Source organism: Microtus oregoni, unplaced genomic scaffold (assembly GCF_018167655.1).
Source record: "Microtus oregoni isolate MIOR12 unplaced genomic scaffold, Mior012 000033F_ref0000390, whole genome shotgun sequence".
NCBI classification, from domain to species: Eukaryota; Metazoa; Chordata; class Mammalia; order Rodentia; family Cricetidae; genus Microtus; species Microtus oregoni.
Window position 1 is genome coordinate 26,938,463 of NW_024543092.1, and position 16,211 is coordinate 26,954,673.

General features: G+C 36.2%; 2 protein-coding genes across 2 annotated transcripts; one reads left to right on the forward strand and one right to left on the reverse strand.

Annotated features, from left to right (window-relative positions):
- Window positions 1-710: 710 nt before the first annotated feature.
- On the forward strand, window positions 711-1,574 carry LOC121466652 (olfactory receptor 1052). The gene has a single exon (XM_041680447.1). The coding sequence runs from the start codon at window positions 711-713 to the stop codon at window positions 1,572-1,574; it is 864 nt and encodes a 287-aa protein (XP_041536381.1).
- Window positions 1,575-7,619: 6,045 nt separating this feature from the next.
- On the reverse strand, window positions 7,620-8,555 carry LOC121466498 (olfactory receptor 8K3-like). The gene has a single exon (XM_041680232.1). It carries the CDS (start codon window positions 8,553-8,555, stop codon window positions 7,620-7,622), a length of 936 nt encoding a protein of 311 aa, XP_041536166.1.
- Between the last annotated feature and the right edge of the window lie 7,656 nt (window positions 8,556-16,211).

Consider the following 16,211-nt stretch of genomic DNA (forward strand, 5'->3'; position numbering starts at 1 on the left):
TTAAAAGAATACAGTGTCCGTGTAATTATTTCGGGGCATAAGCTAGCCAGGCAGGCGGCTGGGGTGTTGGGGACGCAGCCCCACTGCCACTCCTATTACTACAAGTTTGTATAGAACATTTTGTTATTATAGAAGCTAGGCCAGAAGAAGGAAGTTTTCAAAACAGGTACAGCTAGTGCTGTGTCCCACTTGTGTGTTATCTTTATTAACAGTGGTTTACCTTCAGACTTTTAGAGGTAGTAAAGGGGAAAATAGCAACCTTTATACTTTTAAGAATCTTTTGGAATACCATGACCAAAGGGAGCTTTCTTATGACTGATAGTAGTATATGGCTCATGAGGGAACCATTGTCAGTCAAAGTGATAGAATTTTATGTAGTTTTTAAAACTTTTAAGTAAATATAGAGTAATATGACTTCTAGAGGCTTTATCGGAAAACCTTGGTGATATATTTGACCCCCAGCCATCCTCCTTTTTTCTTTATTGATCTACCTTTTCCCCCTTGCCATATCTACATACCTGTTTTTCAAGATTCTTCTTCACATCTCCTCCACTCTGATGTTTTCAAATGGAGAAAGGTTGGTCAATCAAATCCACACTTATATATTATTGGACAGTCTGTGGATATTTCTGCTTGAATTTAATAAATACAATGTTCCTCTGTGTATACATTATACCTTTGTTTTTCCATCCTCCGGATTTAAAGGAAGAATGTCTTCTAAGAATTGTCCAGTTGTTACTGAGTTCATTCTCTTGGGATTGACTGATCGCACTGATCTGAAGATGGTGTTCTTTGCCTTATTCCTGGCGATTTATGCTGTTACCTTGGTAGGGAATTTGGGCATGATTATCTTAATCCGAATCACTCCCAAACTCCACACACCTATGTACTTTTTTCTCAGTTGTCTTTCATTTGTAGATGTCTGTTATTCTTCAGTCATTGCACCAAAAATGTTGAGTAGTTTCTTGGTAGTGAGAGAAATCATCTCCTTCTCTGGCTGCATAGTACAACATTTGTGTTTTGGAGTTCTTGTTACCATGGAAGGCTTCTTGCTCTCAGTGATGGCTTTTGACCGCTACGTGGCAATTGCCAACCCATTGTTATATACCGTGTCCATGTCTAAGGGAAAGTGCACTGTGCTGGTTACTGGATCTGTCATAGGTGGAACTATTAACTCGTTGACACACACCATAAGTTTGGGTAGGTTGTCTTTTTGTGGGCCTAATGTAGTAGGTCACTTCTTCTGTGACATTCCATCGCTGCTGATACTCTCGTGTTCTGATACCTCCATGAATGAGTTTTTGCTCTTGATCTTCTCTGGAGTTATTGTCATTGGCACACTCTTGGTTGTGGTCATATCCTACTTCTTCATCGCTGTGACCATTTTGAGAATCCGCTCAGCTTCTGGACGAAAGAAAGCCTTCTCCACCTGTGCCTCTCACCTGACTGCTGTGACTATATTTTATGGCACCTTAAGCTTTAATTACATTCAACCAGGCTTCCAGTATTCTGTAGAACAAGAGAAGGTTGTGTCTGTGTTCTATACACTGGTAATTCCCATGTTAAACCCATGATTTACAGTCTCAGGAACAAAGAAGTGAAAGAAGCTGCAAAACGAGATATAGGAATGAAATTCTCCTCATGCTAATTACACAGTAGAAATTTTTTTTTGCCACATTTATCATTTAGTCTTCACATTAACATTAATTCAGTAAATTCTATTTTTATCTGTTTAAAAATTATACTCTCAACTTATTGTTGCCATAAAGAAATGAGATTGAAAGTCAAAAAAAATAGTGTGTAATTTCTTTCACAAAGAAATTTATATACATTGTGTTTGAAATACCATCATTTAAATTAATCAGTAAATAAATTTTTTAAATGTTTTAACTTTTGAAAAATTAAATAAATACCAGAGTGCTTGATGTCATTTGGTGATAAATAACAACTTTCTAATATATAAGTAGTTGTATTTTTATGTTGATTTTATTTTAAAAAGTATATTAATTTTTAAATATTGCTGAAATTTCTATTCAATAAGGTAATTAAAATGTGATATTATTTAACATATTATACAGGTATTTATTAATCTAGTCTTCTTTCTCTTTAGACAAAAATAATTAGCAACCAAATATAATAGCATAGAAACAAATAATAATGCCTTCTTTTTAGCTTCCTAATGAGAGATATATGTGGGATGACAACTCTTTATAATAAGTGTAATTAGGCATCATTTTAATCCTTTTTTATCTTTTAGAATTGTTTTCATATTATGAATATACACATACATTAGTGTTTTTCAAATAAAATACCAATAACTTTTTTGATTTCTTTGTTTTATATATATATATTCCTTGAAACTTTAAGAATTCTGTACATTTTGTTTTTATATCTTGATTATGGTATTTATGATTACTTTTCTGCTTTGAATTTAGTAAGCTGTTTCTAAACTATTTGAAAGCTTAATATATATATATATATATATATATACATTTATATATATATAAGAACCTTGTATTTCAAAAATTTAGAATATACACTATTCTTAAGTACAGAAGGAATAGGGATATTATATTATTCAGATTGGAGCATATGGTAAGACAGAGAGTAAATTTTAAAATTGTAAAATATTAAAATATTATTCTTTTTAGAAAATTATCTATTTTTTTAGTTTACATTCTGACCACAGTTTCCCCTTCCTCTTCTCCAAGTCTGTTGCTCTCCCATCACCTTTACACTATTAGAATTAGCCCATCTCCATTATTTATATTTTACCATGCGGTCCATGGCCTACTGGCATGGTTCCACCATTTGTCTCTTGTGGGGATTGTCTCTGACTCTGCCTTTCTTTTTCCCAGAATTCAGCTTATTTTTCCCAGCCTATCTGTTCCCCTAAAGCTCTGTTATTGTCACAAATTACTTCCTTTATTAACCAACGGTAATCACAGTATACAGAGGGAAATCCCACATTAAAATCTCAGCAATATTCTTCACAGACTTCAAAAGAACAATACTCAAATTTATACTGAAAGCGAAAAACCTAGTATAGCCAAAACAACCCTATACAATAAAGAACTTCTGGAGGCATCACAATCCCTGACTTCAAGCACTATTACAGAGCTACAGTATGGAAAACAGCCTGATATTGTCATAAAAACAGCCTAGAGAACCAACGGAACTGAATAGAAGACCCGGGTATTAATCTACACACCTTCAAACACCTGATTTTTGACAAAGAAACAAAAAAATATAAAGTGTAAAAAAGAAAGCATATTTAACAAATGGTGCTGGCATAACTGGATGTCAACATGTAGAAGAATGAACATAGATACATATCTATCACCATTCACAAAACTCAAGTCCAAAGGGATCAAAGACTTCAATATAAATCCGACCACATTGAATGTGGGAAGTACACTTGAACTCATTGTCACAGGAGACGGCCTCCTAAATATAATCCAGTATCACTGATGCTGAGAAAAACAACTAATAAATGGGACCTCCTGAAACTGAAATGCTTATGTAAAGCAAAGGACACAGTCAACATGACAAAATGGCAGCATACAAAACGGGAAAAATCTTCACCAACTGCACATCAGACTGAGGTCTGATCTCCAAAATATACAAAGAACTCAAGAAACTGGTCATCAAAAGAAGAAATGATCCAGTAAAAAAATAAATAAATAAAACAACTCTGAGATTCCATCTTATACCTGTAAGAATGGCCAAGATCAAAAACACTGATGACAACTTATGCTGGAGAGGTTGTGGGGAAAAGGGAACACTTCTGCATTGCTGCTGGGAATGAAAGCCAGTACAACCCCTTTGGATATCAGTGTGGAGATTTCTCAGAAAATTAGGAAACAACCTTCCTCAAGACCCAGTAACACCACTTTGGGGTATATATCTAAAGGATGCTCAATCTTGCCACAAGGACATGTGTTCAACTATGTTCATAGCAGCTTTGTTTGTCATAGCCAGAACTTGGAAACAACTTAAATACCCCTTGACTGAAAAATGGATAAGGAAAATGTGGTACATTTACATAATGGAGTACTACACAACAGACAAAAATGACATGTTGAATCTTGCAGGAAAATGAATGGAGCTAGAAAACATAATTTTGAGTGAGGTAACCCAGACAAAGAAAGATAATTATCACATGCACTCACTCATATATGGTTTTTAACCATAAAGCTAAAAAAACTAGCCTACAAATCACAATCCCAGAGAATTTAGACAACAATGAGGGCACTAAGAGAGACATAAATAGATCTAATCTACATGGGAAGTAGAAAAAGACAAGATCTCCTGAGTTAATTGGGAGCATGGGGACCTTGGGAGAAGGTTGGAGGGGAGGGAAAAGGCAGGAAGGGGAACAGAGAAAACTGTAAAGCTCAATAAAAATCAATAAAATAAAAAAAGATGATAAAATGAAATTATAGGCAAATTCACAGGAATATGTCACCTATAAGGATTACATAAAACATAGCTATAGTGGCAATTATTAAAGTTATCATGGGAAATGATTTGAAATGTGCTTTAACTCTGTAGAAGTGGAACACTTTCAAAATCGTGATATAATTATGCATGCATTATTGCTGCCACATAAGATGACTTTTGTTTACACTATGACTCAGGAAAACATATGGGAAACAGTAGAATTATTCTTCAACCTACATTTGTGAGTTAGATATTACAATTCCTGAGCATCCAGATTTGTCCTTCTGAAATCCACATTATAACAGCTAAAATATTTAAAGTGTAGCTTTTGTCTTGAGTTTGAGACACATGTCTATCCTTGCAAATGATAAATCTTTGCAAACCATTGCACCACAATAACTATTTCAATGAGTACCCAACTATTGGTCATCCTAAATAAAGGCATGAGTTCTTTAGAATAGCAGACAGTGTCATGATATCAATATTAAACTCTGATATGACTTCCATGTGCTTAAGAATTAAGGTGCATTTACATATAATGGAACATAAAACATACAAATTGATGTTTTAAAAATCTGTATGCTGTTTGAACTTACTATGAAAATCCTTAATCGATATACAAAATATTTTAAACACCAAAGAATATTTCCTCCATGTCCTATAACAGATCCATTTATTACAAACTCATTTCATCCCTTAATTTCTAAATATTTTCCTAGATTTAGGTACTGATCAACTTTCTACATGTAGCAATAATATTTTATATTAGTTGTGAAAATAAAATGTATAATTGGTTTTTCAATAGTTTGCTTAATTTTAAAATTACTCCTTTTTAAATTTTGCTTTAGGACACTATTGAACGAATTACTTTAATATTTTACTTTTTCTCTTTTGCTCAAAAATAAGATTCTCTTTTTATACAATATATACTCATTACAGTTTCCCCTTCCATGACTTATCCCAGTTCTTCCCCACCTTATAAACTTCCACTTCCTTTCTGCCTCTTGTAAAAATAACATGCTTCTAAGAGGTAACAACAAAATATAACAATATAAAATATGGTAAATTACAAACGTCACAATGAAGTTGGACAAGGCAAACCAGCAGAAGGAAAAGAGCTCAAGAGAACGCACAAGAATCAAGTTCTTGACACACTTAGGAGTCCCATTGAAAGCACAACACTGAAAGCCATAACTAATTACTGTCAAGATATAAGTGCCACAATTTCACTTTAGGAAAAATACTATGGGTTGGCTGAAGTAGCACATGCCTTTAATTCCAGCACTCGGGAGACAGAGGCAGGCACATCTCCCGTAGACCTCTGCAGGCCCCGCGCTTGCTGCTAAGATTCTGTGACTTGGTATGAGCTGTGCTCAGTTATATAGACGGCCATTTTCTCCTGATGAATTCCATTTTCTCTGACTCACGCTATTCCTGCCTTCTCTTCTGCCGGGTTCCCTCAGGTCTCAAGGGGGGTATTTTATAAAGAAAGACACTCCATTTAGAGCTAAGAATTCTAAGCTCTCTCCCCACCCCTCTCCTGTGTGGGTGGGGATCTCCATCCTTCTGCTGCAGGAGGAAGCTTCTCTGATGATGGCTGAATAAGGCACTGATATATGAATATAGCAGAACAGAGCATCATCAGGAGTCATTTTATCATTACTTTTCTTTGTAATACTAATTTGGTTTTATCTTTTAGGTCTCTGGGCTACCTAGTCTCAGGTTCTTTGACACCCAAACAGCATCGGGTATGGGCTTCATTTCCTGGAGTGGGTCTTAAGTCAAATTACTTATGGGTTAATTATTCCCACAAGGTTTATGTTGCCATTGGCTTAGCGTATTATTCAGACAGTCCAGCATTGTAGATCAAAGGGCTTGTGGCTGAGATAGCTATGTTTCTCCCTGATAGCCTGCAAAGTACCTTCTCATGACAAAAGCACTAGAGTAGAGGAGTGAAGTTTAAATATAGACACCAGCTTGACCTCTCTATGTTCAATAAGTTGTGTGGGCGTTGTCTTCAGCACTGGGATTTGCTGTCAGTTTGTAAATTGCAACCTACTGTCTTTGCAACAGCATGGGTCATTTGCAGATTTCTGTGGGGCCCCTTTGGCCAGCAACTCAATTGGATGTAACCCAGTCTTGGTACTGGAAGCTTCATTTGTTGACAAGAGTTGGCCAGTTGGAACTCTGTTTCCTCAGTTACTTGGAAATTTCATTAGGTTCTCCCCATATTCCCCTTCCCTTCCCACCTGGTCCTCCCAAGTTCTCCCACCCTGATTCAATCCATAACATTTATTATCTTGCCCCCTCCCTTAATACTGTTTCATAAAGACATAGTATTTTTTTCCTGTGTTTTATTTTCTGTTTGGTTTTGTTTTGAAACAGGGTTTCTCTGTAGCTTTTGGAGCCTGTCCTGGAACTAGTTCTTATAGACCAGGCTGGCCTCGAACTAAGAGAGATGTGCCTGCCTCTGTCTCCCGAGTGCTGGAATTAAAGGCATGTGCTACTTCAGCCAACCCATAGTATTTTTCCTAAAGTGAAATTGTGGCACTTATATCTTGACAGTAATTAGTAGCTCTCTATTTGAGCTTAGGGTCAACCCAACTAGAGAGAAATAATGACCGTAATCACAGCTAATTAACTTTGGCTAGTGAGGTCACGGATCTTAGAGCAAAACCAATGATTCTTTGTTACTTAAAAAAAAATGGTAATGGGAGTCAGGTGCTGTACATTACTTTAATTGCAGTTTTGGTGAGAAAGAGGCACATGGATTTCAGGAGTTCAAGACCAGTCTGGTGTTTGTAGAGAGTTACAGGCAGCCAGGGCCGCTCAACCATAACATAATAAAATAAAAAAAAAAGAGATGTATACAGGCAGCATTTCATTTCTATTTTAGTTTTTTTTTTAAAAAAAATCTGGTAACTAATTAAAATTAATGTATTACTTATACTTAGTCATTGCTTGTTCAAACTTATGAAGCGTCTTAGAAAATTTGACAAATTTCAATTAAAATCACATTTTCCATAGTAATTTATTTAGAACTATTAACAGTGGTTGAAAACATTCAAAACAATAGATAAGTATATGTTGGTTGACTTTATTTGCTATCAAACTAGATACACACATAGAAAAGAAAATGCCTATAATATCGTTTGCAAGATTCATTATGTATAGCACTAAGAAAAAATATTACATACATTCAAGAACTTTTGTAGGGCACATTTTACATCTTTGTTTCTTAGACTGTAGATCAAAGGATTCAACATGGGGATAACCATAGTATAAAAGATAGATGCTACCTTATCAGTGTCAAAGGAGTGACTTGACTTGGGCTGCACATACATAAATATCAAAGTCCCATAGAAGACAATGACCACTGTCAAGTGAGACCCACAGGTAGACAAAGCTTTCTGTCTTCCTTCAGCTGAATTCATCCTAAAAATGGCTATAAGAATGAGTAGGTAAGAAAAGAGGAGGACCACTAGAGAGGAAACCAAATTAAACCCCGCTGAAATCAAAATTATAATTTCAATTTCCTGTGTATTTGAGCAGAGCAGTGATATTAGAGGGAGACTGTCACAGAAATGACTAATGATCCTGTAGCCACAAAATGGTAATGAAAAAATTTTTATAGTGATTAGAAGAGAAATAACAACACTGTAGAAATAAGGAACGGCCACTAGCATCCAACACACCCTTTGTGACATGATGACAGTGTAGAGCAGAGGCTTACAGATGGCCACATAGCGGTCGTAGGACATTGCAGACAGAACAAAAAGTTCACAAATGATGAACACAAGAAAGAAAGTTAGCTGTGTTGCACAAAGATGATTACTGATTGTATTTTGATCCACAACAAAATTTACTAGCATTTTTGGTCCAACAGCTGAGGAATAACCAAGATCAGTGATAGAGAGATGTCTGAGAAAGAAGTACATGGGGGTTTGCAACCGGGAGTCCACCATGGTCAGGATGATCATGCCCATGTTGCCTATCAGTGAGATCAAGTAGATGATAAGGAAGAGTCCAAAGAATGGGGCCTGCAGCTCAGGACGGTCAGTGATGCCCATAAGGATGAATCCAGTCACCACTGTGAGGTTATGTTTTTCCATCTTGGATTGTAGCAAACTCTGTTCTGGATTGATACATCAGTTCACCCAATAACTTTTCTGCATTATCTCCTGGGAGAAAGTGTAACATGCAAAACAAATGTAAATTAGATACCTGTGTACTTCCGAGTTATGCTATTTGCAAAGGAAAATATTTTTACTAATAAAATTATAAAACACATAGAAATTATTATGTAAATCAAAACATTGTGAAGCCTTTATTTTAGAATATCTTGTAACCTGGATACACTAGGTAAATGTTGGATGGTGTCTGACTGAATAAGAGCAGTGGCTGATGATTGATGGAGGAAGGTCATTGGTTAAAAAATAAAGAAACTGCTTGGCCCTCATAGGTTAAAACATAGGTGGGAGGAGTAAGCAGAACAGAATGCTGGGAGGAAGAGGAAGTGAGCTCAGAGGTCATGCTCCCCTCTCCCAGGCAGACGCCATGAAGCAAGCTGCCAGGTCAGACATGCTGAATCTTTCCCGGTAAGACTGATGCTACACAGATTATTAGAGATGGGTTGATAGGGATATGAGAATTAGCCAGTAAGGGCTAGAGCTAATGGTCCAAGCAGTGTTTAGAAGAATACAGCTTGTGTGTTGTTATTTCTGGTGAAAAGCTAGATGTGCGGGAGCCAGGCGGGACGAAAAGCAGGCCCGCAGCTCCCACAACAGATGATAACTCAGCAATTAGGGGCAGCTGGTGCTCTTCCTCCAGGTTTTCCTCACAGCACCCATAAGGCAGCTTACTTATCTCCTGCTGTAGAGATTCTCATCCCCCTTCTTGCCTCTTAAAGGCATCAGGAATGCACATGGTGCACATCCATCCATGTAGTCAATTATTTATTTGTACACAATAAACAAATAGATAAATAAAAACATAAATTAAGAAAACAGATTATATTTAAGACTAAACATCAGAATGGATATTAAATGTCCTTATGTGGAAATGTATCTCATGTTTTGATTTTTAATAACTGTTTTGACTAGAAAAATTTAGAACTTCTGTGCACACACATACATAATGTGTAGAATGTTTATACATCAATATTTTCAGTGCTATCCCTTAAGTTACAGTTCTAACAAAAGGGTTATTGTGACAAAATGCTAGTTTCTAAAGCTCATTATACTTACGGATATATAAACAACAGTCCTTGCCAGAGGAAGAAGGTATGTGCTACCTACAATCTGGTCTCCATTTTAAAGATAATGTGAATTTCAACATCACCTTAAGAGACAAAATAAGCAATACAGAGAAATAATAATTGTTATATAATAGTGGTTGGGAAAAATCCCTATGTTAACTGTGAGGAAAAATAAAAGCATACATTTTATTACTATAAACATACAGCTCATTAATCAACTTGCTAGTACGATGATTAAAATATGCTTTTGATAGGAGACCTCCTTATCTCTTACCAGTCATATTTCTTTTGTGTATTAGAAATAAAGAAATTTAAATCAGATTAAATTATCAGATAGCTACAGTAAATATCGTACGGCATAAAGTTATTCTTGATCTTTATCTTTTTCTACAATCATTAAGTACATAAGGCATATTGTGTTTTGTCAATAAAATTATCTATTTATCAAATACTGAAAGATATTCTTTCTGAGTTCTATTCAAAGGAAAATAATTATCCTTAGACTATTATCTTTTTCCCTTATTATTGTTTTTAAAGTTTATTCTGAAGCTTGTCAGGTTCTACAGAGAATGGACACTCATTCTTGACACTGCAGCACTGACATATGTCTGACTACTTCAATACAAGTATTTCCCTAATCATTTTTTTATGATGGAGCATGAAATGCCCATTTTGCATTTAAAAAAAATGGAAGAATTGCATCTGTACATCCACTTAAACAACAAAATTCTGGAGTGTTTATCAAAATATCAAAAAGAAAATCTAAGGAAATCCAATTTCTCAATATTTACATTCAAAAGAAAGTTGATTCTATGTTGCTATATAGTTTTGCCACTGAAAATAATAAAGTATCTTTTAATCTGTAATTTATTTGGTCTGGTTCTTTGCTGTTAGAGACAAAGTGCTTATATAAAACTAAATAATTGAAAGTAATGCCACGATTTTTAATATTATTATGGACATGTATCTTTGCTGATTCACACTATAACTTTATATTATAAATGTAACAAAAATGGGGAGCTATTTATATGCAAGCATTACAGAGTTATAGGAAGCATTGCATGCATCATTGAAAAAATCATGAATGGATCTAGCATTAGACCTCATAGAAACATTGATTTGATTACCTGCAATGACATATATGAAGTTTCTATCTGGCTCTGGCATGTTATCCTTGCACTACTTGGAACAATTTATGAGTTTATTTATTTTAATCTTTGGAGAAGTGATGAAACTTACGAAGGAAATGTCATGCAATTAGCTGCTTGTCCCTAAAGTATTTGAGAGTTTGGCAATGCTTGTTTTGCTCAATAATTGTCAATTAGGAACATTAATTACAGGTGAATCATTAAAAGCTCTTCAGCAAATAAAATTCAAACTAACTCTCTCCTATGTGTCTCTCTATCTCTCTGAGTCTCTGTCTCTATGTCTATTTTTTTATATGTGTCATATGGAGTCTAAAAATTCCACAGGATGATTGTAAAGTACAAGTGTGTCCAGTCTTAGACTGAAGGCTTGACACCCTTGATGGTCATAGTTTGATGGCAAGTCAAAAGGTTCCACAGTATCATGTGTGTGGGCATGTGTGGATGTGTATTTGTGTGTGTGTGTGCACGCACGTGTTTGTGTGTGTGTGCCAGGAGCCATGTAGCTTATTTTGAGGACAAGGCCTGAGAATAGAATGAACAAGTTCTCCTTGTGGCAAAGACAGGGAGAATTTAACCCATTTTGACAATGCTGATGGATAGTTTGCTGTATAATTCTGGGAATGACTAAAGGAGCATATATACTGCCTGCTCTCTTTGCTTTCATTGCACAAATCATATTGCTGGTTGCCTATAGTTTCACTTTCTTAGGGCCATATATGAGGTCACTGCTGAATTAGGAAAACTTTCCCCTAATAATTCTCCTCTGAGTGAGCCACAGAGCATGTTGGTGAAAGTATGCAGTGAATATTATTCAGCCCCTAAAGCTTTTCATGTTTCAGATGTGACCAGGAACTCAGCCTTCTCAAGAACTGGATGTTGCCTTTCTCACATCTTTTTTTTTTAAATTTATTTATTTATTTAAGATTTCTGTCTCTTCCCTGCCACCGCCTCCCATTTCCCTTCTCCTCCCCCAATAAAGTCCCCCTCCCTTGTCAGCCCAAAGAGCAATCAGGGTTTCCTGCCCTGTGGGAAGTCCAAAGGACACCCACCTCCATCCAGGTCTAGTAAGGTGAACATCCAAACTGCCTAGGCTCCCGACTATACTGAAAGAGTCACAGTAGATTGTGACATTACAAATCTGCATAACTGTTTTGGAGAGAATGGTTTTAGCCACAAGAGTTGAGGAGAAATAATAATAGTAAATTCCATCTAATATTACTATTAGAGTTAATGGGAACAGTCTAGGAACAGGGAATGAAGCAGAATCAAAGAAACTCACAATGCTCTCATTTCTAATAGCAGTGTCAATACTGTAGGAAGCTAAGAGGAGGGGATATGAGAACAAGGAATAAACATTGCCAACTATGAAGAGAACCTTTTAAGTTATATAATTTGCAGGATGATAGGAAAAATCTGATATATGTATCGGCGTAAATAAATGCAATGTAGATATTAAAGAATATTTACAACTTTAATGATAAACTTACAGAACCTAGGTTCCCGCATAGCCCAGGAGGTAGGAAAGAAAAAAGGGAGGAGCCCCCTCCTGCGCGCCCATTTATCGGTATGCATTCGCCAGAGGCAAACCTGCCTCCTCAAGGGGCTGGCTTAACCCTACATCTCTCCCTTTTGTCTAAATAAGACAGAACTAAACCAAATATAACTATAAACAATAATAACAAATGATAAATATAACAAACAATATTGAGAACAAAAGTTTTGCTAAACATTCTATCTCAAGGAGTCTAAATAATGTAGAGAGTAACTATAATTAAATAATCTTTAACTCCATCAAAGATCTGAGAAGGGAATAAATATTACTTAACAAATGAGAGATATCCAAAATGTGCAACAAATGACAGAGACAACTGACTACCTGGGCAATCACCCAAAGTCTCGTTTGTAATGTTGAGTCAACCAACTTTGGCTAAGGCCTAACATAACTGACATAACATTATCAAATGCAAGGAACTTTCTTAGAATTATCTTACCCTGTCTTGGCAAGATAAAACAATCCTGTTTCATATCTTAGTCAGTAGTTGAGGAATGGGCTTTTCTTAACCCAAAGGCCAGTTCTGCCAAGAAGACAAGCTCCCAGTGGAAAGTCTTTGGTGCTCAATGTTCTCTCGGGAGTAGAGTGGTGTTGCCAGGAGTAATTGTGTCTCGTTGGCACAGAATTCTAGGTTAGATTAAAGGCCATTTTCTACAGCTCTTCAAAGAGGCTGAAGATTATACTATCTATACTAAAAATTATCTCTATGTATCTAAAAGACCTGATTAACCTAAAAATAAATATGACAAATATATAATTCTCAATACCTATCTAATTTGAAAACTAAGAGAATAAACAACTGTGCAATATATGAAGACAATGATCTTCATCTGTAAACAATGTCATTACATATCAAAATGTAAACAATGTTATTACATAAATAGTACCAGAGGTAGAAATGTACATTGTGATGTGATAGATGTATCCATACAATATAAGCACACTCTTACACAAAAATAGAGGTAGGAACACTTACATTCAATATTTAATATATCAATATACAAGAAACAGTACCAATATAATTTTCTAAAAACAGTAAATCACAAATACCAGTCATCCCATCAAACCAGTTAATCCCCCCTTTTTTTTGAATGTACCTCTAATTCCATACAATATCTCCCCATCCCCTCAACCCTAAACCAACCATTAAAAGATGTCCCTAACCCTGTGGGCAAACTCTGTTTGGAGAGGAGACGTCGTCCTCTTAGATTGGTTTTAGCTGACATGGGGGCGACGTTCTTTTTAGGGGCCCCTGTGAAAGCAAATGATGGTAAAATTCCCAAATTAACCTTTGACCTAAGAAAATTATAAGTAGTCTCTGAGCGTTTTGAGAAGGTCCAGCCAGAGTGTTGTCAAAAATGTGCATCATTCGAAATTGTCTCCTGCGGTTGGTACCAAAAAACAGGTCTAACGCTTAAAAAAAAAATCATGACGTCATAAAAACCAGATTGAGTTGATGTTGTGGGGCCCCATCTTCATCCGGGAAACTTGAAAGATTACTGTAGGAAAATATGTTGCTTGTTATGGGAAATTAAAACATTAACAAGAAGGACATATACTGACACATAAAAAAAGACACAGATATGAGGAAAGGCAAAGGAAGTTTATCAAGTATAAAACTATTGTTATTCTGTCCCATTTTATGGCTCCTGACCTGAGACAGAAACTCTGAAATATCTCTTATCAACAGGCTTGGAATTGAAGAGGGACTGAGCCATAGTCCAACTCCAAAAAAAGCTGTTGAAATTTGAAATAGTCACGTTCTTAGACATTTTATTTATAAAAGAAAAAATTCTTTTACCTGCAATGACCGGTTCCTGCCAGTGGTGGCAAAAGAGTCCATTTGAGTCCAAGTGGCCTAAGTCTGAAATAAATGACTCAAAAACAAAACTGAAATAGACATCAGACTGATAAATATTAATTGGGCCAGAAAGGGAACAGAGAGAAAAGCCGCCAAAGTGAACAAATCAAAGGGATGCCGACGTGTTTGAGCTGGCTCATAGGGCCGCTGTCACGTGACCGGAGCACAGGCCGAGATGGGAGGGGAACAGAGACTGATCACGCTGTTACAGAGGCGCTGCAGATTCCAAACCACCAGGGAGTGCTAGCTCTCCCGTCCTGCTTGATTCTCTAGCAAGCACCAGGAAAGATCGAGTCGCTCAGAATCTCAGCTGCTTCCACAGCCAGTTTGCGCATCCAGGGAGATCTTCTCCGGGGCGAGGTGCCACTGGGAGCAGTAGCCCAATTTGGGGCGGGTAACCTCAAAGCCCCACATTGGGCTCCAAATGTATTGGCGTAAATAAATACAATGAAGATATTATAGAATATTTACAACTTTAATGCTAAACTTACAGAACCTAGGTTCCCGCATAGCCCAGGAGGTAGGAAAGAAAAAAGGGAGGAGCCGCCTCCTGCGCGCCCATTTATGGGTATGCATTCGCCCGAGGCAAACCCGCCTCCTCAAGGGGCTGGCTTAACCCTACAGATATATCCCCCATGGTGGTTAGAGTAATATAAAATGAAGAATGGATTGATTCAGCTTTGGCTGATGAGCTGATTGTGAAAACTGACTTCCCCAGAGGTAAAGATTAAACATTAGGGGCGAAACTTTCTTTCACTTTGCATGACACTATAAACTGCAAATGGTGTGTGAAGTCAGCACAATGAGGAAACTTAGACCACCTGTTTTAGATAAGTGCCCCACTGGTAGCCATTACCTACTTGATTCATAGTTTAATGTGAAAATCATAAGCAGTATTGCAAGCAACAAAGAAAGTCTGCTAACTAGGATACCAGTGGGGGACGGAAGGAAAATGAAATAAACGAACAAACTGGCAATTATTATAATTATTTCTAAAAACTTAAGGAAATAAATTTTATTGTTAAACTATTCATGAAAACTGTTGTAACTATATAAATAGAAACAGTTCAGGCTATCCTGGGCCACTTATCTGAAACAGGTGGTCAGAGTTTCCTCATTGAGCTGACTTCACACATCTGTCCCAGGTCATTGAACGTGCTGGGAATTTGGAGTTCGTCTCCCAACACGGTGTATGTGTGTGTGTAACTACAATATTACAATATACTCAATGAAAATCATATTTCTTGTACACATGCGATTGAAGGACTGGCCATTTGTAACTGGAAAACCAATCTGGGAGGTCTATCCTGTGAAAACTGTCTCTTCAGCTCTCAGAATCCCTTAGTTGCCTATAGCTCTATGTACAAGTTTGAGATTTCTCTAAGCCTATTTGATTTTTACAAGCCCTCATCAATCAACATATTCGTGCACTAATATCTTCTAGCCATCCAGAACATGAACAAAGAAATAAGAGTTATTGACTATTAAGACATTCTTTAGATCTGTTAAGTTTATATATAAAATTAAACGTTACAAGTTAAACTATTACTAGCTGGGAATTATATCCAAATTCTTAAACTATGTTTTTTATTACAAATATAGATAATATAAGGTTATAGTTCTGGCTCTTGTAATTCATCCAATGAATGAATGGAAGCACACTGCCTCTTTTACATTTGAAAAGGAAGACCTTAAGTGATGTGTCCTCCATTGATACTCGATACACAAGACTATACAATGAACTAAATTTAATACTGGGACATTTTATTCTACTTTTTCTTTGCAATTTTATAGAGTCAAAGAGAGTGTCTTATTTAGACACTAATTATATCTTTTAAACTATACTATGCCATTTAATTGAAGAAATCAATACATTTATATTTATGGTACTTCCTTTTTTTTTCTCATTTTTTCAACTTTCATTTTACACTCCAACCACAGTTCTTCTCC

What these genes read in the sequence shown, in the direction of transcription:
- LOC121466652 (XM_041680447.1), top strand. Translation starts at nt 711, where the DNA reads ATGTCTTCTAAGAATTGTCCAGTTGTTACTGAGTTCATTCTCTTGGGA.
- LOC121466498 (XM_041680232.1), bottom strand. Translation starts at nt 8,555, where the DNA reads ATGGAAAAACATAACCTCACAGTGGTGACTGGATTCATCCTTATGGGC.